General features: G+C 50.8%; 1 protein-coding gene across 4 annotated transcripts in view; it reads right to left on the bottom strand.

Moving 5' to 3' along the window:
• UACA (uveal autoantigen with coiled-coil domains and ankyrin repeats) overlaps positions 1-20,872 on the bottom strand; it is a 42,802-nt gene that overhangs the window by 11,837 nt on the left and 10,093 nt on the right. For 2 of the 4 annotated variants that reach the window (XM_064669339.1, XM_064669337.1), the window contains exons 1-10: positions 16,366-16,486; positions 4,723-4,856; positions 4,143-4,231; positions 3,632-3,696; positions 3,198-3,255; positions 2,632-2,702; positions 2,420-2,526; positions 1,393-1,574; positions 911-948; positions 483-569 (exon numbers count right to left, since the gene is read on the bottom strand). In XM_064669339.1, the coding sequence (XP_064525409.1) occupies positions 483-569; positions 911-948; positions 1,393-1,574; positions 2,420-2,526; positions 2,632-2,702; positions 3,198-3,255; positions 3,632-3,696; positions 4,143-4,231; positions 4,723-4,856; positions 16,366-16,422 (888 nt within the window). In that variant the 5' untranslated portion in view covers positions 16,423-16,486. Of the gene's footprint in view, positions 1-482; positions 570-910; positions 949-1,392; positions 1,575-2,419; positions 2,527-2,631; positions 2,703-3,197; positions 3,256-3,631; positions 3,697-4,142; positions 4,232-4,722; positions 4,857-7,363; positions 8,157-16,365; positions 16,487-20,872 lie in introns of those variants that run through there. The other 2 variants (XM_064669338.1, XM_064669340.1) reach the window with 2 other exon arrangements.

Genomic DNA, 20,872 nt, shown 5'->3' on the forward strand with positions numbered 1-20,872 from the left:
ATTACAAAGCATTTCAGAGTGAAGGCCTCAGTTTTTCAGGGCTTTGTTCCCCTTGGCTTAAAACGCTGTTTACCTTTTTGAAAACTGTAATGACATAGGAAGGGGATGGGAAATTAATGCTGGTTGGTAGAACTGTGACACAGGTTACTTTGAGTATGACACAAACATACATCTCTTGAGAGTGCTGAAAAAATAAATCTTGCTGGTTTGTGACTCTGATGTACTGCAGAGACAGAGGTAGGAAAGGTTATGGAGACTTGCAATTATTTATTACACAAAAAGTATTCTTCCTGAAAGAAGTTTACAGCTTATCTGCATAATTGCCACATTCCACAGTCAGGCAATTAAGTTTTAAGTAAACAGCAATATATGACCTTTCTTAATGGAATCATTAGTGCTTCCTCTGCAAGCTCATCTTTCTTTAGTTCATCTGGTTCATTATCCACGTGAGAACACCCAAGTCACAGGAATCCTCCTCTTACCTGAGCACTGTGTTCCTTCTGATACAGTTTGACATTCACCTCCTCCTGCACAAACCCCCGACTCCACTTCTGTGACATGTTGCTAATCTGTAAATACAGCAGTGAAATATGAATTTGTGCTCCTGTTGTGTCCTGCAGACACCCTTTTCTGGGGATAACAGGCTGCTCCCACACCCCTTTCAGCTTCCACGGGGAGCAATCCTACAACATTCCCATTTTGACAGCTTGCTTCACAACAAGAGGTCACCCATGATCTCATCCCCACACAAATGGGAGGCTTGTCAAAACTCTAATCCTGAATATGCACATCATGGAATATTTTTCACACAGAACCAGCCACACCATCTGATCCCAGCTACAGATAAAGTTTAGAATCATAAAATACTGAATAGTTTAGTATCACAGCACAATCCTAATCAGATACTTACCTTTTGCTCAGCCTGCCCTTTCTTCATGCTGTCCCTTCCTAAAAAAGCACCACAAAAACAGGAAGTTACAAAACACATTTCATTCAGATTCAGGCAACAATGCAACACATTCAGCTAATTCTATCCACTTTCCATGATGGGAGGACATTTCAAAAAAAACAGTTCACCACCCCCCAGTTAATCAAACTTGGAAACATGCACAAAAGCAAAGTTTTTCTATAAATAAGGCTGAAAACTCCAGTGATCAATCCTGCAATGCCAGGCTCAGCAACGTTAACCCCTCGAGGCATCAGAGCCCGCATTTACCTTAAAAGCTTTACTACAACCAAACACAAGCCCAAAACCTTTCTTTCCCCACCCAAAGAGGCAGTTTATCAGCTTTGTGGCCAAAGGACCAGAGCAGAAGCAGTCCCTGCAGACACAGCAGTGGGGACACACAGTTCAACCCAAAGAGCAAAGTGGCACAACCAGGTTCCTCCTACCTTTGCCGGAGTCCTCAAGGGCAGCTTTTATTAAAGCCAAAATGTCAATATTGTCCCCAATCCTGGCATAGTAAGCACAGTCATGCCCAAGGCCATCAGTCAAACTCACATCCGCACCATTCCTGAGCAAAACCTCCACGGCATCCCTGCAGCCGTACTCACAGCCCAGCATGAGGGCAGTCCTGGGGGGAGAGAGGGGTGAGCTTGGGGAGCCCTCGCTGCAGGGAGCAGCTCCTACACAGACAATCCCTTGTGCTTTCGTGGCTAATCACAGCCAAGACACCTTCCCTCTATCCGGAGAGGAAACAGCTTTAAAAAGTCATTTAGCCAACGTTTGAATATTTGTTAAAAAGCAAACAAACCCACTACAATAACAGTATTTTCATGAAAGCAGCACAAATGTGCTGCCTCTGAGAGTCTCCCAGTGTTTTGAAAACTTTGGCTTCCTCTATTAGATACAAATCTCAACAGACACAACAAACATGAGCTGAGGAGTTTAGACAAAGTCTGGAGAGGGGAGCACCTGGGAGCCCTGGCAACGCTTCCCAAACACTTCCCAACTGCAGGAGGTGCCATGGGAGTAGCCAGGCTTTGTCCCATGGCAGCCTCACGTCCCTCGGCCACCAGGCAGGAATCCTCCAAGAAATAACTGGCAGAAGCAGCAGCTACAAAGAGAAACCCCCTCCCCTGGCCCAGAAATAAACCCCTCAAGGCCCTGAGGTCCCTTCAGAGCTCCAATGGACTCAGGAGTTCTTGACAAAGCCCCCCTTTTGTCATGACCCATTTTGCACATTGATCCCAAAGGGTGCAAGATGCAGCTTTGGACACAAACTCTCAAAACAACCAACCACAGGTTCTCTGCTGGCAGGAACAAGCCTGGGTGTGTTTTAGATGCAACGAGAAGCAATAAAATAAGGGTTCTTTCTCCCCAAATTTAGCACATGTATTCTGCAGCCTGAGAGCTAAGGGGCAGCTTTCCACCCTTCAAACACCAGCAGTTATTCCAGCAACCCTCCATGTGCCTTACCTGTTCTGTTTGTCCCTGGCATTGACATCTGCTCCTCTGTCTATCAGCAGCTGACAGACTGTGGGACGACACATCTGAGTGGCCAGCACCAGGGGTGTCCTCCCATCCTGGAGACAGGGAGGGGGAAAGACATGAGGAAAGGGAGAGGAAGCAGAGGAAGCACAAGAACTGCCCCAGGGTTTGTGCAGGAGAAGGGTGAGAGCAGGACTCACTCCGTCCTTGGAGTTCACCACGGCGCCGTGGTCGCACAGGAGCTGGATGCTGGAGGAGCAGTCTGACATGGCTTTGGAGAGAGACAGAGAGAGAGTCACACTGCTGAGAACAGCCCTGGGAACCCCAGACACCTCCCTGGGTGGATTGGGCTCACAAAACCTCACACAGCTCAGTTAAAGCACTGCAAGGCTCTGTAACTTTGTTCTCCCGCCCCCAAAGAGCCCGAAGGAAACCAAACCCTCCTGCCCCTGACACTGTGCAGCACCAGGAGGGGGCAGAAAACCCAGAGGGAAGGGATCTTATCCTCCTGACAGCTCTGCTCTGAAACTCTGCTCGTGATTCCTGCTGAACATCACACTAGAAAACTCACAGGCATCAGAAGAGACTCTCACCCCTCCAGCCTCCAAGACTGTTAACTTCATCACTGAGGACAAACGTCACGAGAATATAAATCACCCTCTCCTACTACAGTCACCAAAACTAAAAGAATTCTGCCCATCTGAAAGTTAACCCATTAATTAAATCTCAGTTTCATATACAGCTACCAGAAAAGCAAAACCCTCACCTGCATCATGAAGAGCAGTTCTTCCCTGGAGATCCACATTCTCCGTTGGACAATTGTACTGTTAAAATAAGAAAACGTGCCACTTATATCTGCATGGAGACATGCAGATAAACAGAAGTTTAAAAGAACAAATAAACAGAAGCTTAAAAGAACCCATTAAAAATTTAAAAAAAAAATAAAAATCAAATGAGCATTAACTGACCAGGAATAAATGAAGTAAAAATAAATATCACACAAACCTAAGACAACACTCAATATTGTTTCATTAATGAAAGATTAAAGCTCTTTTCCCCATGACTGTCTTATTTTTTTAAAAGACTCTAATTGGTTAAAAAAGAAATCACAGAAGAAAGGCATATCCCAATTCTGAATCAGTATATTTAAAATCTCCTTTCCCCTCTAATTAATAAAAGACAAGCTGGATTTTTCAGTACCTGCAAGAGCTTCTGCAAACACAAGGCATGTCCATATTTTGCAGCTAAATGCAACGCATTTCTCCCTGAAAACAGATCAACAGCAATCCAGGATTTGTTTTGAATGGACTTTCAATGAGTATTCACATCATTTGAGATACAACAGTCCCTCTGTGTCAGTCCCCCCCAGTGCCTATAATCAAGTCATCCCTTTTGTACACACCTCACTATTTGTCACAGTCTTTGCTTATTTTAGAGAAGCTGCAACCAAGGATTCAAGTTCATTAGTGAGCTTAACCTCAAAATACTGCAACTGGCTCCACAAAAGCATTTCAAAAATAAACTGTCACATGAAAGGAGGAGGCCAGGTTAGTTCTGTAATTCTCCTGTTTTCAAGTCACACAGAAAATCAACTTTTTGCCAACTGTAGAAAGGAGAAAGATCTATCCTGTGGTTCAGCTTAACTCTATTCCAAATTAAACCCCAGGTGAGAACATTTTCCAGCAGCCCCTGGAGCCCTGAGGGAGCCCACCTGCAGCATCAGTGGCCGTGATATCAACTCCATGGACAAGGATGGTGTTCAAGCAGTCCAGGTTTCCCTTTGATGCTACAACATGGAATCTATAAAGGAGAAAACACCTTGCTTAAGCACAGCTGTTTTGTACATAAAAATGGCAATATTAGCCAGGAAAGCCAAAGCCAGCAGCTGCACACTGAAGGCATTACACAGCACAAACCCAGCTTTGGACAGTGTCCCAATCCAGGTGAGAGTTGTGCAGATATTACTTTAAGGAACAAGACAACTTTCTTGAGAAACAACCATTATTTATCTAATCAGTGAACCAGGTGAAAGATCAACGTGGCTTCAATTTCTCTTTAATATTCAGACCTGGCAAGAGCAAGTATTTGAACACTGATCTTCACTTGGAAGCGAAGGCAGCTTGAGGATTTCCCATCCGAGCCAGCTGGTGTTCCAGTTTAGGATGTTGGAATTGAACATGTGGTATTACACAGATTTAGGGATTCAAAAAAGCTTTCAGAGAAGCAGAAGACTGGGAATTGAGGAATTTTCAGTAGCTTCCAGCACCTCCTGGAGCACTGCAGTCACTTACGCGGATCTCCCCTCCACATCCAGCTTCGTGGGACTGACTCCTTTCTTGGCCAGGATGGATGAAACCTTCTCCACATCTCCCCTTTCAGCTGCTTTCATCAACCTGTCATCGTATTTGTTCCAGTCTGGGTTCAGCTGTGCAGGAGAGAAGCAGAAACGTGAGTTTGTGGGGCACCTTCAATCCACTGAGGGCACCTCCATAAGAGGCTGAACCTTAACACAAATGGGGGAGACAACAAAGCATTGCTGGGTCTGCAGAGGGAGTCACACCCATCAAACTGTTCACAGCTATTTGTGCACAACATCACTGGCACATTTCAGTCAGCTCTTAGAACAGTGCTCAGAGGCAGCCTGGTTAAGCCACTTTTGTCCTAAAGGAGACCTTCAGGATCAAACTTCCTTTGGTTTTCCTCATCCTGCTTCATTCTTTGCTCAGTTTTCACATTTCAACAATAAATGGATGCTCTAAAAAACGTGCACCAGGACACAGCTTTTCCTGGCTGTGTCACACTGTGCAGTGGGGCAAAAATTACCCCAGAGTGTGATGGTCAAGAGAAGTGAGCTGTAGAAGAAAGAAATTCCAAGTTCAAAGCCTGCAATTCCCAAAGCAATGGAGAGGGCAAAGGAAGTCCAAGGCAGTTATAAATAGACCAGCACACATTCAGCCCCAGACAGTCGTCATCCCCCACTTTTCCCTTGTTTACTTCACATTTAGAATTTCAGGCCACGGGCCAAGCCTCCCACCCCAAAATACAGAGTTTGTTCTCTTCGCTGCCAAACCACCCCTCCTGACTGGCTTTGGGCTTTCCAGGAATTTCTGTTCTGTGACAGAAACCTCCCGGCCAAGCTGGACACTGAAGAACAAGACTAAAAAGGAGTATTATATTCAAATCTAACTCTGCACAGCAAAAGAATTTGTTGATAACAGTGAGACACAAGCAGCCTGTAGGTGCACAAAGTTACTTATCACTGTGGATCAGAATTTCCACACCTCACCAAATAAAGAACATTAAAACAGGTAACCCCAACTCAGGGTGTGCCAGGGAAAAAGAGGGTACACAAAAAAGAAGAGAACCAAAAACCCACTGCCACCACCTGCAGCTGTAGTGATTTGTACACTGGAACTGCACTCATGACCAGAGAAGGCTGAGAGGGGATCTCATCAGTCCACACAAACATCTCCAAGGGTGCCAGAGGATGGTGCCAGACTCTTCAGTGGTGCCCACTGACAGGACAAGCAGCAATGGCCATAAACTAAACCAGAAGAAGTTCCACCTCAACATGAGGAAGAACTTCCTTCCTTAAGGGTGGCAGGGCACTGGAACAGCTGCCCAGGGAGGGCATGGGATCTCCCTCTCTGGAGGAATTCCAAACCCACCTGGATGAATTCCCGTGTCACCTGCTCTGGGTGACCCTGCCTTGGCAGGGGGTTGGACTGGATGATCTCCAGAGGGCCCTTCCAGCCCTAACGATTCTCTGTGATTATCTTTACTCCCCTTTCTCACAACAAACAAGATTACAGTAATCATGAAGGCTTAGCAACAGCTTACTCAGTACAACACTTGCTAAAAGCGACATGAGGTAATAAAAATAGACCACTAATGACATTACCACCAGTGTTGCCCAGCTGAAGTGCAGAACTGATTTGTCAATCAATTAAAACATCCATTAGCCTGAAAGCCAAGCCAGCCTGGCCTAATGAAGTCACAGTGTTGGTGACACCACCAGTCCCAGCAAACTCTGCCTGCACTGCCCGGGAATGCCGGTGTCCCTTCCCAGCTGGGACACTGTTCCTCTGCAAAGCCACCTCCTCAGGTTTAGGCTTTAATTTCAGACACCTCAGAGACTGGGCACACACAGCATCAAGCTCTGTGCCCTCTAAATTCTTCTGCACATGGCACATTCCCATCCTCCCAGGAAAGGAATCCCACCCTGAGTGGCTCTCACTGGTTCAGGATTGCCCAGCTGCATCTTTGCAGCTCACACCTGCCACCACAAACTCACCCAAATCTACAGAAAATCCTCCCCAGCCCCTCCCTGCTCCCATTTAATAAAACTTCTGACTAACAAATGCATTACTTAAAAAAGAAACCCAAACAAATCCATCACCTTCGGATTTTTTCCCTTTGGTTACAACACTTCAGTAAATTGTATCCATGGCCTGGGATGTTCTACATTTACAGGGCCTGGAGTGCCAGGACAAGACAGAATGGCTTCCCACTGCCAGAGGGCAGGGTTGGATGGGATAGTGGGAAGAAATTCTTCCCTGGGAGGGTGGAGAGGCACTGGCACAGGTTGCCCAGAGAAGCTGTGGCTGCCCCTGGATCCCTGGAAGTGTCCAAGGCCAGGCTGGACGGGGCTTGGAGCAACCTGGGCTGGTGGAAGGTGTCCCTGCCCATGGCAGGGGGTGGGACGGGATGAGTTTAAAGTCCCTTCCAACCCAAACCATTCCATGATTAAATCATTACCCATTTAACAAATGCATCTCACATTTAAGGAAAATTCCTCACAGGAAAAGTTGTTTAAGAGATACAACACACATTAATTAAACAGTACCCACTATAAAACATTTACACAATTCAAGCTTTCCCATTTTTGCAGTTGTAAATGACTGCCAGGGATATGAAAGCTCAGATACCTACAGTGTCTTTAGCTGCACAAGAAAACCAACAGATCATCCTGAACTCTGAGCCTGGTGCTGCCAGGAGGGATCAGTTTATCTCACATCAGCTCCCGCCGCTCACAGCGCCCCGAGCTCACACAGCCTGCTTCCAGAAACGGCTCCTCTCCACCGCCCTGGATTCATCCTGCTCCATCCCTCACTTAGCTCGGATCCCCGAGGATATTCTCCCCATCTTCAGGATCATCTTCAGACTTCATAACTCTTGGAAACCTCTGGGCCAGAGGAGCCGTGTGCGGGTCCGGCCGCGCTCGGGGCTCCCCAGAACCCTTCCAGAGCCGTGGGTCGGGTGGGACAAACTGCCAGAGCCACTGGGGCTCCCAGGGAAATACTGCCCAGACCCGCAGATCTTGTAAACAATACGTAGACAGTCTCCTGAGGCTGATCTATTTTCTGATAGCCCAGTCCTTGCCAGGCAGGCTAGAAGCGAGGGCTATTAGTGCATTCCCGGCGTGCCCCTGCCCTGAGTAATGCGGGGCAGGTTCGGTGTTAACTGAGGAGACAGGCACGCAGGAAACCCTGCTGCCGTGTTGTTGTGCTCTGCAGACAGGCAAACACTCGCTCTAAAATAACAAACACGTTAGTCAAATTAACTGTGCACTGACATGGGGGGAAGGTCACGCTTATCACCACTAATAACACACGAGGACTGAAATACTCCCAGGAGTCACTTTTTCCCCATTCCACCAGGCCACAGAGCTGAAACCAGACTCAGGCTCAGACTTCAGACAGTTACAACTGCGGAGCAGATGGAATGCATGAGCCTATTTTGACAGAAATGTAACCCATTTCAAATTAGAAAACACACATGCCTCTGCTTTAAAAAAATTCTCCTTTTACAGCACTGAAACCCTTTCTGAATAGAACCTGGTTTCAGCTTACTGCTGCTGCCAGTCTGTCTCCCAACATGAGAAACGAGAGGAGTCACAGAGGCTGTGAAAACATTCAGTGACAGCGCAGTGATTAACAGGAGGGGAGAAGGAGAGTCCCCTTTCACAAGTTTTAAATTTAAATGGAGATCTCCCAAGTGCCATATTTAGAGGAGTAGGTCAACAAGGCAAGCAATGCACTGTTTTGTCTGCAGGAGGAAAACCTGGTCCAGGGCCAGAAAATCCACACACACACACCCTGGAGGACACACAGGAGAGATTGCAAATAGCCTAATAAATGGATCTTCTCAGCAAAGAGGTTTAAAACCAATTGTTCATATTGGGCCTAATTCACTCCTTCCCAGTAATTCCTGAACTATCCCACATCCCCTGCTGTGAGCAGCAGCCTTTGCCTTGCAGCATCATTGTGTTTCCCAAAGAAAGCTCCAAGCCCTCTCTCTGCAGTTAGTACCCATGTGACAAAGCCACTCCAAAACAGGGCAGTGACTGTATCGTCTTCTGACCAGAACCAAGTCTGTCTCCTCAAACTAAAAATGGCTTTTTTTTGGGGGGGGAGGGAAAAAAATAAATACACTTCACAAGTGACAGCAACAGAAAAGGCCCATTTAACCAAAATCAGTTTGGTGAGAAGTGTAGGTAAGACTGTGGCTTCCAGGTGTACAGTCTCCTCCAAAGTATTTATCCCAAAGGTTTCACTTGTCTCCACGTTATCTGCCTGCAGGCATTCCTGTGAGCTGCAGCCCCTTTGTGCTGGAGATCCTCCTGAGACGGTCCTGACCACTGGATTTAGGATTGCTAAACCACATTCCCCAGCCCTGCCCAGCTCCAGTCAGGCACAGAGCAGCTTCCACGGCTCCATCAGCACCGAGCAGCACCAGGAAACAGCCCAGCTACCAACTCCCACTGACTGAACTGTTCTCCAAGGCACTGAAACCAGGGAGCTTGAAGGGCAGAAACAACTTAAACGTGCTCATGTTGTGTTCTTCCAGTGTAACCAAAGTTTAGAGCCCTGTTCAGAGTTGTTTATCAGAACAAAGACCAGAACCATCATCAGACACGAGCAGTGCAGATCCCTGGAGGTGCCTGGCCAAGGCCAATATTACCTGGGTTTTATTAACACAGAGCACCTGTTTTTTTAAGCTCAGCCTGCCAGGAATCCTTCCCAACTCCAGGTCTCCAAAGATAAGGAGTATCCCACCTCCTCCATCTGTCAGGATCAGCAGCAGTCTCCTTCCCAGCAGTTTGCGTCTGGTGTGCCCTCGGTTTGAGGGATTTATCTGAAGCAGACACACTGGGTGTCTGCACACTCTGTGCATCCATCTGGCATCCAACACCCTTGGGAGGGATGGAGAGACATCACAGGGGGTTCACACCACCCTGCTCAGAGAGAGAACATGAACTGAGCAGGAACAGGATACTGCTCCAAGTGCCCTCCTGGCTCTCAGGGAAAGACTGAAACTTCCAGGCTAGAGGGATTCTACCTACATGCCAATGATCCTGAACCAATCACTGTATTGACTTCTCCAGTTTTTCCTCAAGTCCAGGTGAGCTTTGAGCATCCTCGACAGCCCTGGGTAAGGAACTGTACAACTTAACTACACAACAACATGCAGTGACAGGACAAAGGGAACGGCTTCACACTGAAAGAGAGGAGATTTAGATTAAGTATTAGGAAGAAATCCTTCCCTGTGAGGGTGGGGAGGCCCTGGCACAGGTTGCCCAGAGAAGCTGGGGCTGCCCCTGGATCCCTGGAAGTGTCCAAGGCCAGGTTGGATGGGGCTTGGAGCAACCTGGGCTGGTGGGAGGTGTCCCTGTCCATGGCAGGGGGTGGCACTGGGTCGGCTTTAAGGTCACCCAACCCAGTTCAGAAATACCAGCTGTAATTCAAAGCAGCTCTTAAGCCCTTCAGCCTGCAAGCTGGGCTAAAGCTGTGAAAGTGAGCCCAGTCCTGTCACAGCTGGGCCCAGCAGCTGATCCCATTACCAGCAAACCCCAAACGGGACACGGCCCCGCTAATGCCATTAGTGGGTGACATAAGCACAGCACAGAGCACAGCTCTGGGGACACCCTGCCAGCACCACCACAGCAGGAGCCCACAAACCTATCAACAGGCCTTTATAGAATCCCAGACTGGTTTGGGCTGGAAGGGATCAAAGCCCATCCAGTGCCACCCCCTGCCATGGGCAGGGACACCTTCCCCTATCCCAGGTTGCTCCAAGCCCTGTCCAACCTGGCCTTGGACACTTCCAGGGATCCAGGGGCAGCCACAGCTTCTCTGGGCAACCTGTGCCAGGGCCTCCCCACCCTCCCAGGGCAGGATTTCTTCCTCATGGCCAACCCTGCTGTGTCTCAGATGCCAGGGGCAGGCTCACACATCTGTCAGGCCGCACACTCTGATTTCCTGCTCCTTCTCCAGAGGTCAGAGTACATTTGTAATCAAAACTAAGGTCTGGCAGACACACCCTGCATTTCATACAGCACTAAGTGACAAATGCTTTTGAAGTAGTTTGATTTATTTGGAAACTGCACAGACTGACAGAATGAAAGGGTAAGTTAGACTAGTGAAACTGTTTTTTTTTTCAAAAGATGTTCAGCAGGTGCAGTTTCCCCTGCACTGCAGAGGCACTTCACCATCACCCATCTATTCTGCAGATTTTGCCTTACCTGCATTTGCCTAGAAAAATCCTGCACATACCAGCTACAAGGAGCAACAGGTCCCTCCCAGCATTGCCAGCCTCCCTTTTCCTCATGGCTGGGACAGGAGAAAATCCATCAGCACCAGCCACAAGAGCTCACAAGGTACAGTGGAAGTGTCAAAGGACTCTGCCTATAACCCCCGAAGGAGGCAAACCCTGATAAAAGAATTAAAAATAGTCTCAATTTTGTTTTGAAACGGCTTCCTCGTGTCTCATGACCAACATACAACCACAGTGCACTTTACTGATAAAACAGCCTCGAATTCCCAGCCTTGAGACACAGACTGACTTGGACACCAATAAAAGTGATCAGAGCTGCTTATGCACTCTGCAAACAAAGCAGTGGCTCTGCAGCTCCTTTTAAAACTCTGTCAAGTCCATTTTATGGTGACTGAGGCCAGATTCACACACAGCAAAGCACATCACACCCTCTACAGTAAAGGAGAGCACCACAGCTCCCACCTCACAGGAACAGGAGCCCAGGTCCTGCTGCTCCATCCCAGCTTCACCCCACAGCTGCCCAGGGGAAAATATTTCCCTTTAAGCAGGGAGAAAGCAGGAGCAAGGTCAGAGTCCAGCTGCCTGCACTGCCAGGAAGGGCAGCACATCACCTGCCTTCCCAGGACTCCAGGCACAGCATTAGCTGGAATTATGAGCTCTCAGCAAGGCCCCATTGATTTGTGTGCTTCCATTTATTCACAAGGCATCAGGAAATATCAGGGGCTGATGAAACACAACGTGATTATTACACTGATACACAGGGATCAGCCCCAAGCACATGTGCTCAGGGAAGGGATAACACGCTGCAGCCTCAGCCCTGTTCTGTCACCACTAAGTGATGAGAACACGGAGACAGTATCAGCCTCAGATGTTCAAGCATTTGCTTGCTCATATTAATATTTAAATACTGACAAAGTACTCCATAAGTTGCTTCTACACCAAAGGTCAGATGAACTCAAACCAGATAAACCATGGAGCTTATCTGTGTCATTATGTCTGCAAATCAGCTCAGGGTATTGAACTCACAGGCACTCACTAAACCCCCACTCTTTTAAATATTTTTAATTGCTACATTCCAAAGTGATAAAGCATTAAAACTCTCTTCTACGGAGCCTGAAAATTACAATGCACCTGTAAACAGGCTGCACCACCAAGCTTTTGCTGGACCACAAATTGCCTGTTGTGTTCCTTCAGCATCAACCCCAAACATCACTGGAACAAACACCCAATTCCAGTTAACTAAATGCAGACGAATCACAAAGGGGTTTTTCCAAGGAGCACACACGTCAGCAGGAGCCTCAACAAAGCTTCCTGGAACCAAAGGTGCTGTGAAGAACAACCCCAGCCCGGCCAGGAATGCCACTGGAATATTGCAGTGCTGTGGGTTCTCCAAGATGCCACCACAGAGTCACCCCAGGCTACCCGAGGGAGGCACAGGGACTGCTCTGGCCAAGAGCAGCAAGGCTGGAAAAACCCTCCTGCTGCCTCCCAGCACTGTGAGCAGTGGCTCCCAAACTGCTCTGCCTTTGCACGGGGCAGTCATGACAAACCCCCCAAAACCTCACTCCTGTACAAACCACCCTGTGCCACCAGCAGCACGAGGCTTGCCTGTGCTTTCAGAAGTGATCTTCAATCTTTAAAGGCTTAAAATTATCACACTTCTATTTTTTATTTCATTCCTTCAGTTACCAGTGTGTTTGGCAGCACACTGGGGCCACAAAGCATTTTTAACACATTTCTGCCGCACGTACAAAGAGATGGTGCTGCTGATGAATTAGCAAATTCAAACAGTATTCTTCATTCCCCTAATAAAATGGGTCAGACCAGAACAAGAGGTGGTACCTGCCCTCTCTGGTGCTGACAGGGCAGGAGTGGATGTGTAATTGTGTACTGGGTCACCCCACAAAGCTCCCCTCCTTCCCTAGAGGAAAACTCATCCATTTAACAGAGCTGGGCAGCCTCCGTGGGGGAAAAAACTGTTGACACAACCCTGAACAAGTTCAGCTGTCACTAACTACAGAGCCTGTGTAGATATTCATTTAATAATCACAGATCATCATAGCAGGGCAAGTGTTCAGGTGTCCACCTTTGTTCCTTGCACAATGGTTCCCACTAATTATAGACAAGGTTCGGGTTCTCTTAATTAAACAAAACCCAGCATCACTTTTCCCAGAGGAGAAAGGATTGGTAGAAGCTTTCACAGGGTTTCATATCTGCTCACTGCCACCACGTGCAGGTGATTCCCATCTCTTGCAGGTGATTCCCATCTCTTGCAGGTGATTCCCATCTCTTGCAGCACTGCTGCTTTCTGAACCACCTGTGGGTCTCACACCAGCTCCACCTCACACCTTGGGATGCAACAATTCCAGAGGAAAAAAGACCTGCTGCTGCTCAGTGGCAGCTCTGCTCAAAGCACTGCCAGGAATCCCATGTTTCCCAGGAACTCCAGGAGCCCCCTTCCCTAAATTCCAGGCCCCATCACAAAGGGCAGAAAGGTTAAAACCCCACACTAATGAGATAACACAGCTCAGATTTAACAGAACACCCCCACAGCTACTTCCCAAGTGTTCCCAAGGAAGCACCTCTTCCCCTGCAGAGCCACAGTCAGAACCTCACCACTGAAAGTCCATTTGCAAAGGTCTGAACCAAAAATAACGTTGTAGAACAACAAACCAAACTGTCCCCAACCATCTTCTCAAGAGGAGCCCACCAGTGAGCACTTCATTTGTACAGACAGCTGCACACACAACTTCTGACTCTGCTGGAAGAGCACATTTCCTAAACACAAACCAGGTCACAAGCTCACATTTATAGCAGCAGGATGTATTTTGGAACCTCAGAAGCACGGGCAGTGTGTGCTGCTGTGGGCACCCAGTGGGACTGACTACATTAATTAAAGTCTTTTCTGTAACTGCTGGTGAAAGAGGCATCACCTCTGACCTCATGGCTTTGTGCTCCACAGAGTCTCACACTAAAGCTTCCAGCCTACACTCCTGCTAACGACAAGCATTTGTCTCACTATTCAGAGCACTGAACAGGCTGCTCAGATGATTTTCCAAGCACCATCAGCCAGCTGGAGTTGGCAAAACCAGGTGATTCCATTTCAGGCACAACGTTCTGGATAACTGTGGAATTGGTAATAACTATTGCTTTTGCTTTTTGCTGCTTTTTGTGGTTTCCCTCCATCAGGAGCCCAGTAATAAAGCCATTTCCAACAGATCTTCATCAGAAGGCACGTAATTACTCCCTTAACCTGGAGGAAAATTTCCAAAAGCAGCACGGATTAGGTTTCTCTCCACCCCCCAGGAAATAGCACTGGGTGGGGAGAGGAGAGAGGGATGAAGTTTCTCAAACAGGCAACTCTTTTACTCCCCTTTGAGCAGGACCTGTAAAGCTCCCGCTGGCAGGATTCCCACCCACTTCCCTCCTTCCCCAGCAGCAGAACAGAGACCCGGCTTCATCCCTTCACCCCCCTTCAGCCTCACTGTTAACACCCCCACCCGCGGGGATGGATTCTTTCCCCCCACGTAGAAGGTTATAAGTTGGTATTTGATGAGCTGGTGCAGTGATCGTGTAACCAAACTATGGAATAAACAGGGGAAATGAGTTTATCATGGATACAAACCCCCGTTTTTAAAGGATCTCGCTGAAAGCTATTTCCCTTCACATGTTTTAGAGTAACTCCAGCTCTTAAAAGTATCAAAACTACTCAAACCTCCTTTGAAGACAAGGTTTGTTGAGCCCTCACCTATGGAAGTGAAAAATCTCCATGCCTACTCAAAACAAATACGGGTGCTGTCGGTCTTTGTTGAGACTTAATTATCGTGGGCTAATTTGAGAATGACAAACAGCTCTGAAGTACAGGACAACTGATGAGCACAAGCCAGCGCCAGCCTACACATGACAAACCATCATAACTGCCCCGTGAATCACCGCCGTGCTCCGGGAACGCTCCGCAGCCCTCCCTGGCAGGGACCGCACTCGGCGCTTCCCAAACCTCGGGATTCACGCCTCTGTCCAACGAGTTGTTATTTGCAGGTAACAGCTTCGGATCCGAGGCAGATTTTAAAGACGGCCGATATCTCAGAGGACAGCCGATAAAAGGCAGCGTCCCACGTTCTCCTGCCCTTTTCCCGCTATCCCGCGGTGCCAGCGGCAAGTTGGGCAAAGGAAGGCAGGGATGAGCTCGGGAGCGCAGCTGCCACGGCGGATGCCCGGGGAGGCGGCCACGGAACGGGCACAATCAAAGGTGATTTACCACACAAAGCGATTCCCGAGCACGGCTTTCTCCGGTTACAAAGACCTCCCCCACCAAAAGTCATCAGCAGGGGCGACCGAAGTAAAAATAAAGCCCAACAAAAAATGCCAGTTAACAGCAGCCCGCATTTGGGAAGACAGAGAGAACGAGGCACAGACAACTGCACCACCGCAAAGGTGCATTTCCAGAGGTTCTGCCTCGCCCAGGCCCAGCATTCCAGCCCGGATGATCAGGAATCACAGCTGTGCAGTGACCAGCTGCCCTGAGAGCTTTTTGCCCACTTTCTAAGCAAATCCTTCTTCCCAAACGCTCCGGTTTCGCCACACGAGTCACTCCGGCGGAGCTGCTGCCCGTGCCGTGCACACACGGGAGCCCCCGGGCTGGCTGCCAGCCCCCCTGCACCGGCTCCAGGGGCTCCGATGGAAAAGAGAGGTGTTAACTCCTGCCGGGGCCGGGCAGCAGAGCCCAAGGCAGCGCTAAATGCGCTCGCACGCCCGTGTTCCGAGCAGGGGGTCACGCCGGGCGGCCGGAATGAGAGCCGGGGGCAGGGAATGTCATCCCCCGGCTGCTGTGCCCCCTGCCCCGGCACAGCCCACCGCGGGGCCCTGCCCCGAACCCCCGGGGCCCCTGGGATCCTCCACCGATCCCAGCCCACCAAAGTCGCTCCCTGCGCATAGCGGAGCCCCCGATGCCGGGGAGCCGGGACCCCCCGGCTGTGCCTTTCCATGAACCGGGACCTTCGTGCTTTGCCCCTCCAGGAGCCAGGACACCAGCACCCCCTCCCCGAGGAGCCGGGACCCTCCCGGGGAGACACAACCCCCGTGTTGTGCCCCTCCAAGAACCGGGACCCCCGAGCTCTGCCCCTCCACCAACCGGGACCCCCCGAGCTCTGCCCCTCCACCAACCGGGACCCCCCCGAGCTCTGCCTCTCCATCAACCGGGACCCCCCCGTGCTCTGTCCCTCCACCAACCGGGACCCCCCCGAGCTCTGCCCCTCCAAGAACCGGGACCCCCCCAAGCTCTGCCCCTCCAAGAACCGGGAGCCCCGTGCTCTGCTCACCCCGACCCGGGACCCCTCCGCAGCCCCGCGGGTGTCCCGCCGCCCCCTCCCTGCACCCACCGCGCTGCCCCCAATGACGGCTTCGTGCTTCTTGAGGCGGGACTTGAGGCTCTTCATGTCGGGCCGGGGGCCCCGCTCGGCTCCGCTCCCGCTCCCGCCGCCGCCACGGCCGGACCGCGGCCCCGCCCACCCCCGCGCCGCCCCGCCCCCCGCCGGGCGCGGCCAATCGCCGCCCGCCCGCGCGGGCCCCGAGACCAATCAGCGAGCGGGGCGGGGGGGAGGGACTTCCTCGCTTGAAAGGGGAGCGGTGGGGGCGTGGCCCGGCACGGAGCCGCCCGGCCGGCAGGGGGCGCGCTGCGGGCGGGGCAGGGCGCGCGGAGGGAGGGGCGGCGCTCTGGGCCGGGGCGGCCCCTCAGGACACCACAGAGACGGCGGGCGGGGGGTCCTGAGGGAGTGGGACAAGGACCGGGATAACCAGCGGGATAACCACCGGGATAACGACCCGGAGCGGTCCGAGCCCGGTGGACCTGGCCCCGGGAAGACCCCGCCTCCGTCCGTGCGAGGACAGAGCTCCCTGTGTCTGCGGGAGGGGCTCGGAACCCTCACTGTCCGCCTCAGCGGGCAGTACAAACCCACGGCCGCAGTGCAGACATCCCCCTTAATGGCACTGATGTGCAAGAGAATAAAGGGATCGCACCAGAGCTGAGCAGAGGCAGCATATTAAATATCACCATTCACTGCCAGCCTCGGTGTGTCCAAAGTGGAAGTTTCCATTCACTTTTGTTCATCCCGAGTCTCATTTACCATCACTTTCTCACCCTATTTTACTCGCACCCCTGTCACGCAACACTGGCCACTCAAGGTTTTTAGACTTACTTGAGACTCACTTAGTTCCAGCCCAGGGGTTGTGTTTAAAACCTTGCTTATTACAGCTGGAACGGGGCTGTTCCACCGGTGTATCTCCAATATAAGTCGGTCTGGAGATAAATGTCACTGCTTTTTAATCAAACCATGTTCAAACACTTCAGTTCCTCTACAGGTGGCTTGTTTAGAGGGAAAGAGAGTGGTGTCTTTGAACACAAACTCTCATTTTGTGCACATCAGGGTGGCTGGGGAGCACCAGCGTGCTCTGAAATTAAACCCTTCTCAGAGGATCTGACCCCGGCCTAAACTCATCTAAAGGGATTAATCCCAGATCCGGGCTCTTGGGAGGCACGTTCATGCCCTGAATGCCATTTAAAGCTTTTGGTGTTTTTCTCCCTAAAGAGCTGTGTTTCAGGCAGCCTCTGTCCCTTCAGGAGCCACCTCCGTTCCATTCCCCCAGGGATCCCTCTGTGCTTCCCAGGCACCGACAGGACCTCCAGCACCTCCTTGGAGCAGCTCCGGCAGCTCCAGACACCCCTGTCCCTCAGCCAGGCAGTCCCACACGGCTCTCCTGGCTGTCAGTCCCCTGGGAACCCCAATTCCCACTGCTCCAGCCTGGCACTGCCACCCTGGCACAGACAATCTGAGCTGCCTGGCACAAAGCAAAGCCACTGCAGCAGCAGTGGAGATCAGGATTCCCTGGTTGTTTTCTACCCTGACAACACAAGTGGTTTCCTTTCTTCTTTCCTTCCTATTTCCAAAAGTATTGGACAAGCGGATTCCTCGAGCGCACCCGAGGCACAGCACGTCACAGGGGTGTTTGCCCAGGGATGTGCACAAACATGAGGCAGCAATGTTCACATCCACTCAGGAATCCATGGGAAAAGCCCAGCCCCAGCACCAGCCCAACCTGGGGCAGATGAACTGCTTTGAGTTGTTTGGATCAGAACCACTGTCTGCCGAGTTGTCACAGAAATAGTTAGTTCATTAAAAATAAGCTTTTATTACAAAAGTTTCAGCTTAACAACATGTTGTCTGACTCTCAGGCCCAAGCTCACAGCAGTGGCTTTCTCCTCTTCCCACCAAATTTGTGCTGTTTAAAGGAAGCTCCTTCTGAGTCACCCCTCTACTGGGAAAGCAGAATCTTAAAAATAACTCCTTGCTCTCAAGTCAATGCCAAGAACTGCACACAGCAATTCCAAGTGCTCGGCCAACTCCAGAGCCAATTCCATTATCCCTGTCCCCAGATAATCACACACATCCATGTGTTTGCCCCAGCTGGGTCTCTGTGCAGTAAGAGGGTGGCATCTGCCTTGTGATCCAGCTCCCTCCCAACAGAGTCAATCCTGAGGGAAGCGTGTCCCTGTCACACCACAGTTCTCACTGGCCAGCTCCAGGCAGGGTAGAGCCACCAGCCAGCTCAGCTGGAGCAGAGCATTCCCATGTTTTCCCTGCTGTCAAAGCTGAAGTTCCCTATCTGAACACCATTCTCCAGCCCTACCTGTCAGCACAAGAACAAGGTATTTCACGTTAAATTCCTGGAGCCTGCCTGGTCTGTGTGAGTGGCACTCTGGCCCTGCAGCCTCAGGGAGCACAGATAACCCTCCTGGAGCTCCACCTCCAAATCTCCATTCCAGCCCAGGCCAGACCAGTGCAGTCTGGACAGATGTCCCTGTCTGGCCCTTCCCTGACCACGGTGCCAGAACTATTCCCTCATCCTGGACACATCTCCTACGGGCCCTTTATCCACACTTCTCACTTTGCTCTCCAAATTAATTCAGGCTGCTGCTGCTCAGACTGTTGGCATGTAGTTCCCACTACATCACCCCTCTCTCGCCTATTAGCTAGAAATATAGAACCATGGAATCACAAACTGGTTTGGCTTGGAAGGGACCTTCAAGCTCATCCAGTCCCCCCTGCTGCCATGGGCAGGGACACCTTCCACTATCCCAGGTTGCTCCAGGCCCCATCCAGCCTGGTCCCGGTGTTTGTTCTGCAGCGTGCTCTCGCCATCACTCCATCCCTGGTTCTTGGCTCCTGTCCCCTCATTGTCTGCCCAGACGTTCTCCCAGCTCTCCTGGAAGTGAGACGAGCCAATACAAGCCAACGTGCTGTGGCTCGCGTTTGCTGTGCGTGGGCACAAAGACCGGAGCACAACCTGAGGGTGGTGAGATAAGGTCACTTCACACTTCCCAAACAGAAACCTGGAGCTCCTGCTGGAGATTTGCACCCCCATCACGCCAGTTCTATGATTTCCTTCTCTGGATTTTCTCCTTCAACCCACGAGTGTCCTTGGAGCAGTGGCTGCCACTGCACATCTCCTGGTGCACCGACTCAGGGCGCGGTGGCCGCTCGTGCCTCGGCGATTCCATGATCCCAGCAGCCGTGTCTGCGGGGATGGTGGGAGCTCTGGGCACGGCTGCCTGCACTAACACACACTTAGTGCCATCCCAGCCACCAGGGCTGGGATCTATCTCAGCAAGCAGCTTCTGCAGCTCCCAAACTATCACTCTCTGTCTGCTCACAGGGTTCATTTTTGTGACAACCTTCGCTTGCAGCAGCACAACAAAAGGGCTGCTTATCATGCAGTGTTTGCGTGATAAGTGCCGAGTTAATGGCACACGAAATTTGCTGGCTGGTCCTCTGCAGGCCTGGGATCTAATTAATCTCTGGCAAGTCCCCCTGAAATAGAAGCAGTGTTGGCCTGCACATGTAGCAGTCGAGACCAACTAATTGGAGCCAAACTGTACAGCGAGACAGGAGGGAGGACTCGCTGCAGCACGGTGGGGGTTTTCACAGTCACAGTGCTGCAGCCCGAGTTTCTGCTCCATTGGAAGAGAACCATTTGTGCCATTCTCCTACCCCAGTCAGAGCTCAAGAAATATTTGAGTCAGAGTCACAAACATCCTGCAGCCACACAGGAGCTGGCTGGGAAGCAACCTCCAGACAAATCACCCCGTGGCAACATCTGTCTCCAATAAGTCTTAACAAGCTTTGGTTCTCAGCAGTTTTATACAACAGAGAAGCAGATCAGCGTGAATATATTCCACTTTTCAAGGGGTTCCACTTATCAATCAGTTCATAATGGGCCATAAACATCAAACCCCAACACGACTGAAAGGGAAACACGCTCTTCGCTTTCTATTTCCACCGGGGTCATTAAACTACCCAGCCACCTCCTGCATCACTGGCTGCCTTAATCATCTGGATAAATTAATCCCCATGCCAGGCACACACACAGAGGAAGATATAATTTTATCTCCCTTTGCTCTTGGACCCATGAAGAGTCACAGTCTTCACTGCAAGGATATAGTAAGGCCTTGTTCTCTTGGGGTGTCTGACCCCCACCTGTGCCCGAGGTCCCACTGGGGGCAGTGCCCCTGGCAGGGACACATCTCTGTCCAGTGCCTCCCTGACCCAGCTCCCAGGATCACACCAGGCACTCCCGGGAGCAGTGATGGCCACATGGAGCACACACACAGCCACTGTCCCACTCCCAGCCCCTGGCTGGCTCCCTCCTTCCTAGGGCAGCTCCTCCCCATCCCCAGGAGCACCAGCCAGGAGTGCACAAACCTGCCCACTCATCTCCTGCCCCTGTGCTGGGACAGGGAGGGACAGGGATGCAGGGACCTACAAACAGGTGGGGGGAAGGCTTTAACAGCTCATAGCCAAAGCAATCCGCTGTCCAAGCTGTACAGAATAA

Source organism: Pseudopipra pipra, chromosome 12, assembly GCF_036250125.1.
Source record: "Pseudopipra pipra isolate bDixPip1 chromosome 12, bDixPip1.hap1, whole genome shotgun sequence".
Classification (NCBI taxonomy): Eukaryota; Metazoa; Chordata; class Aves; order Passeriformes; family Pipridae; genus Pseudopipra; species Pseudopipra pipra.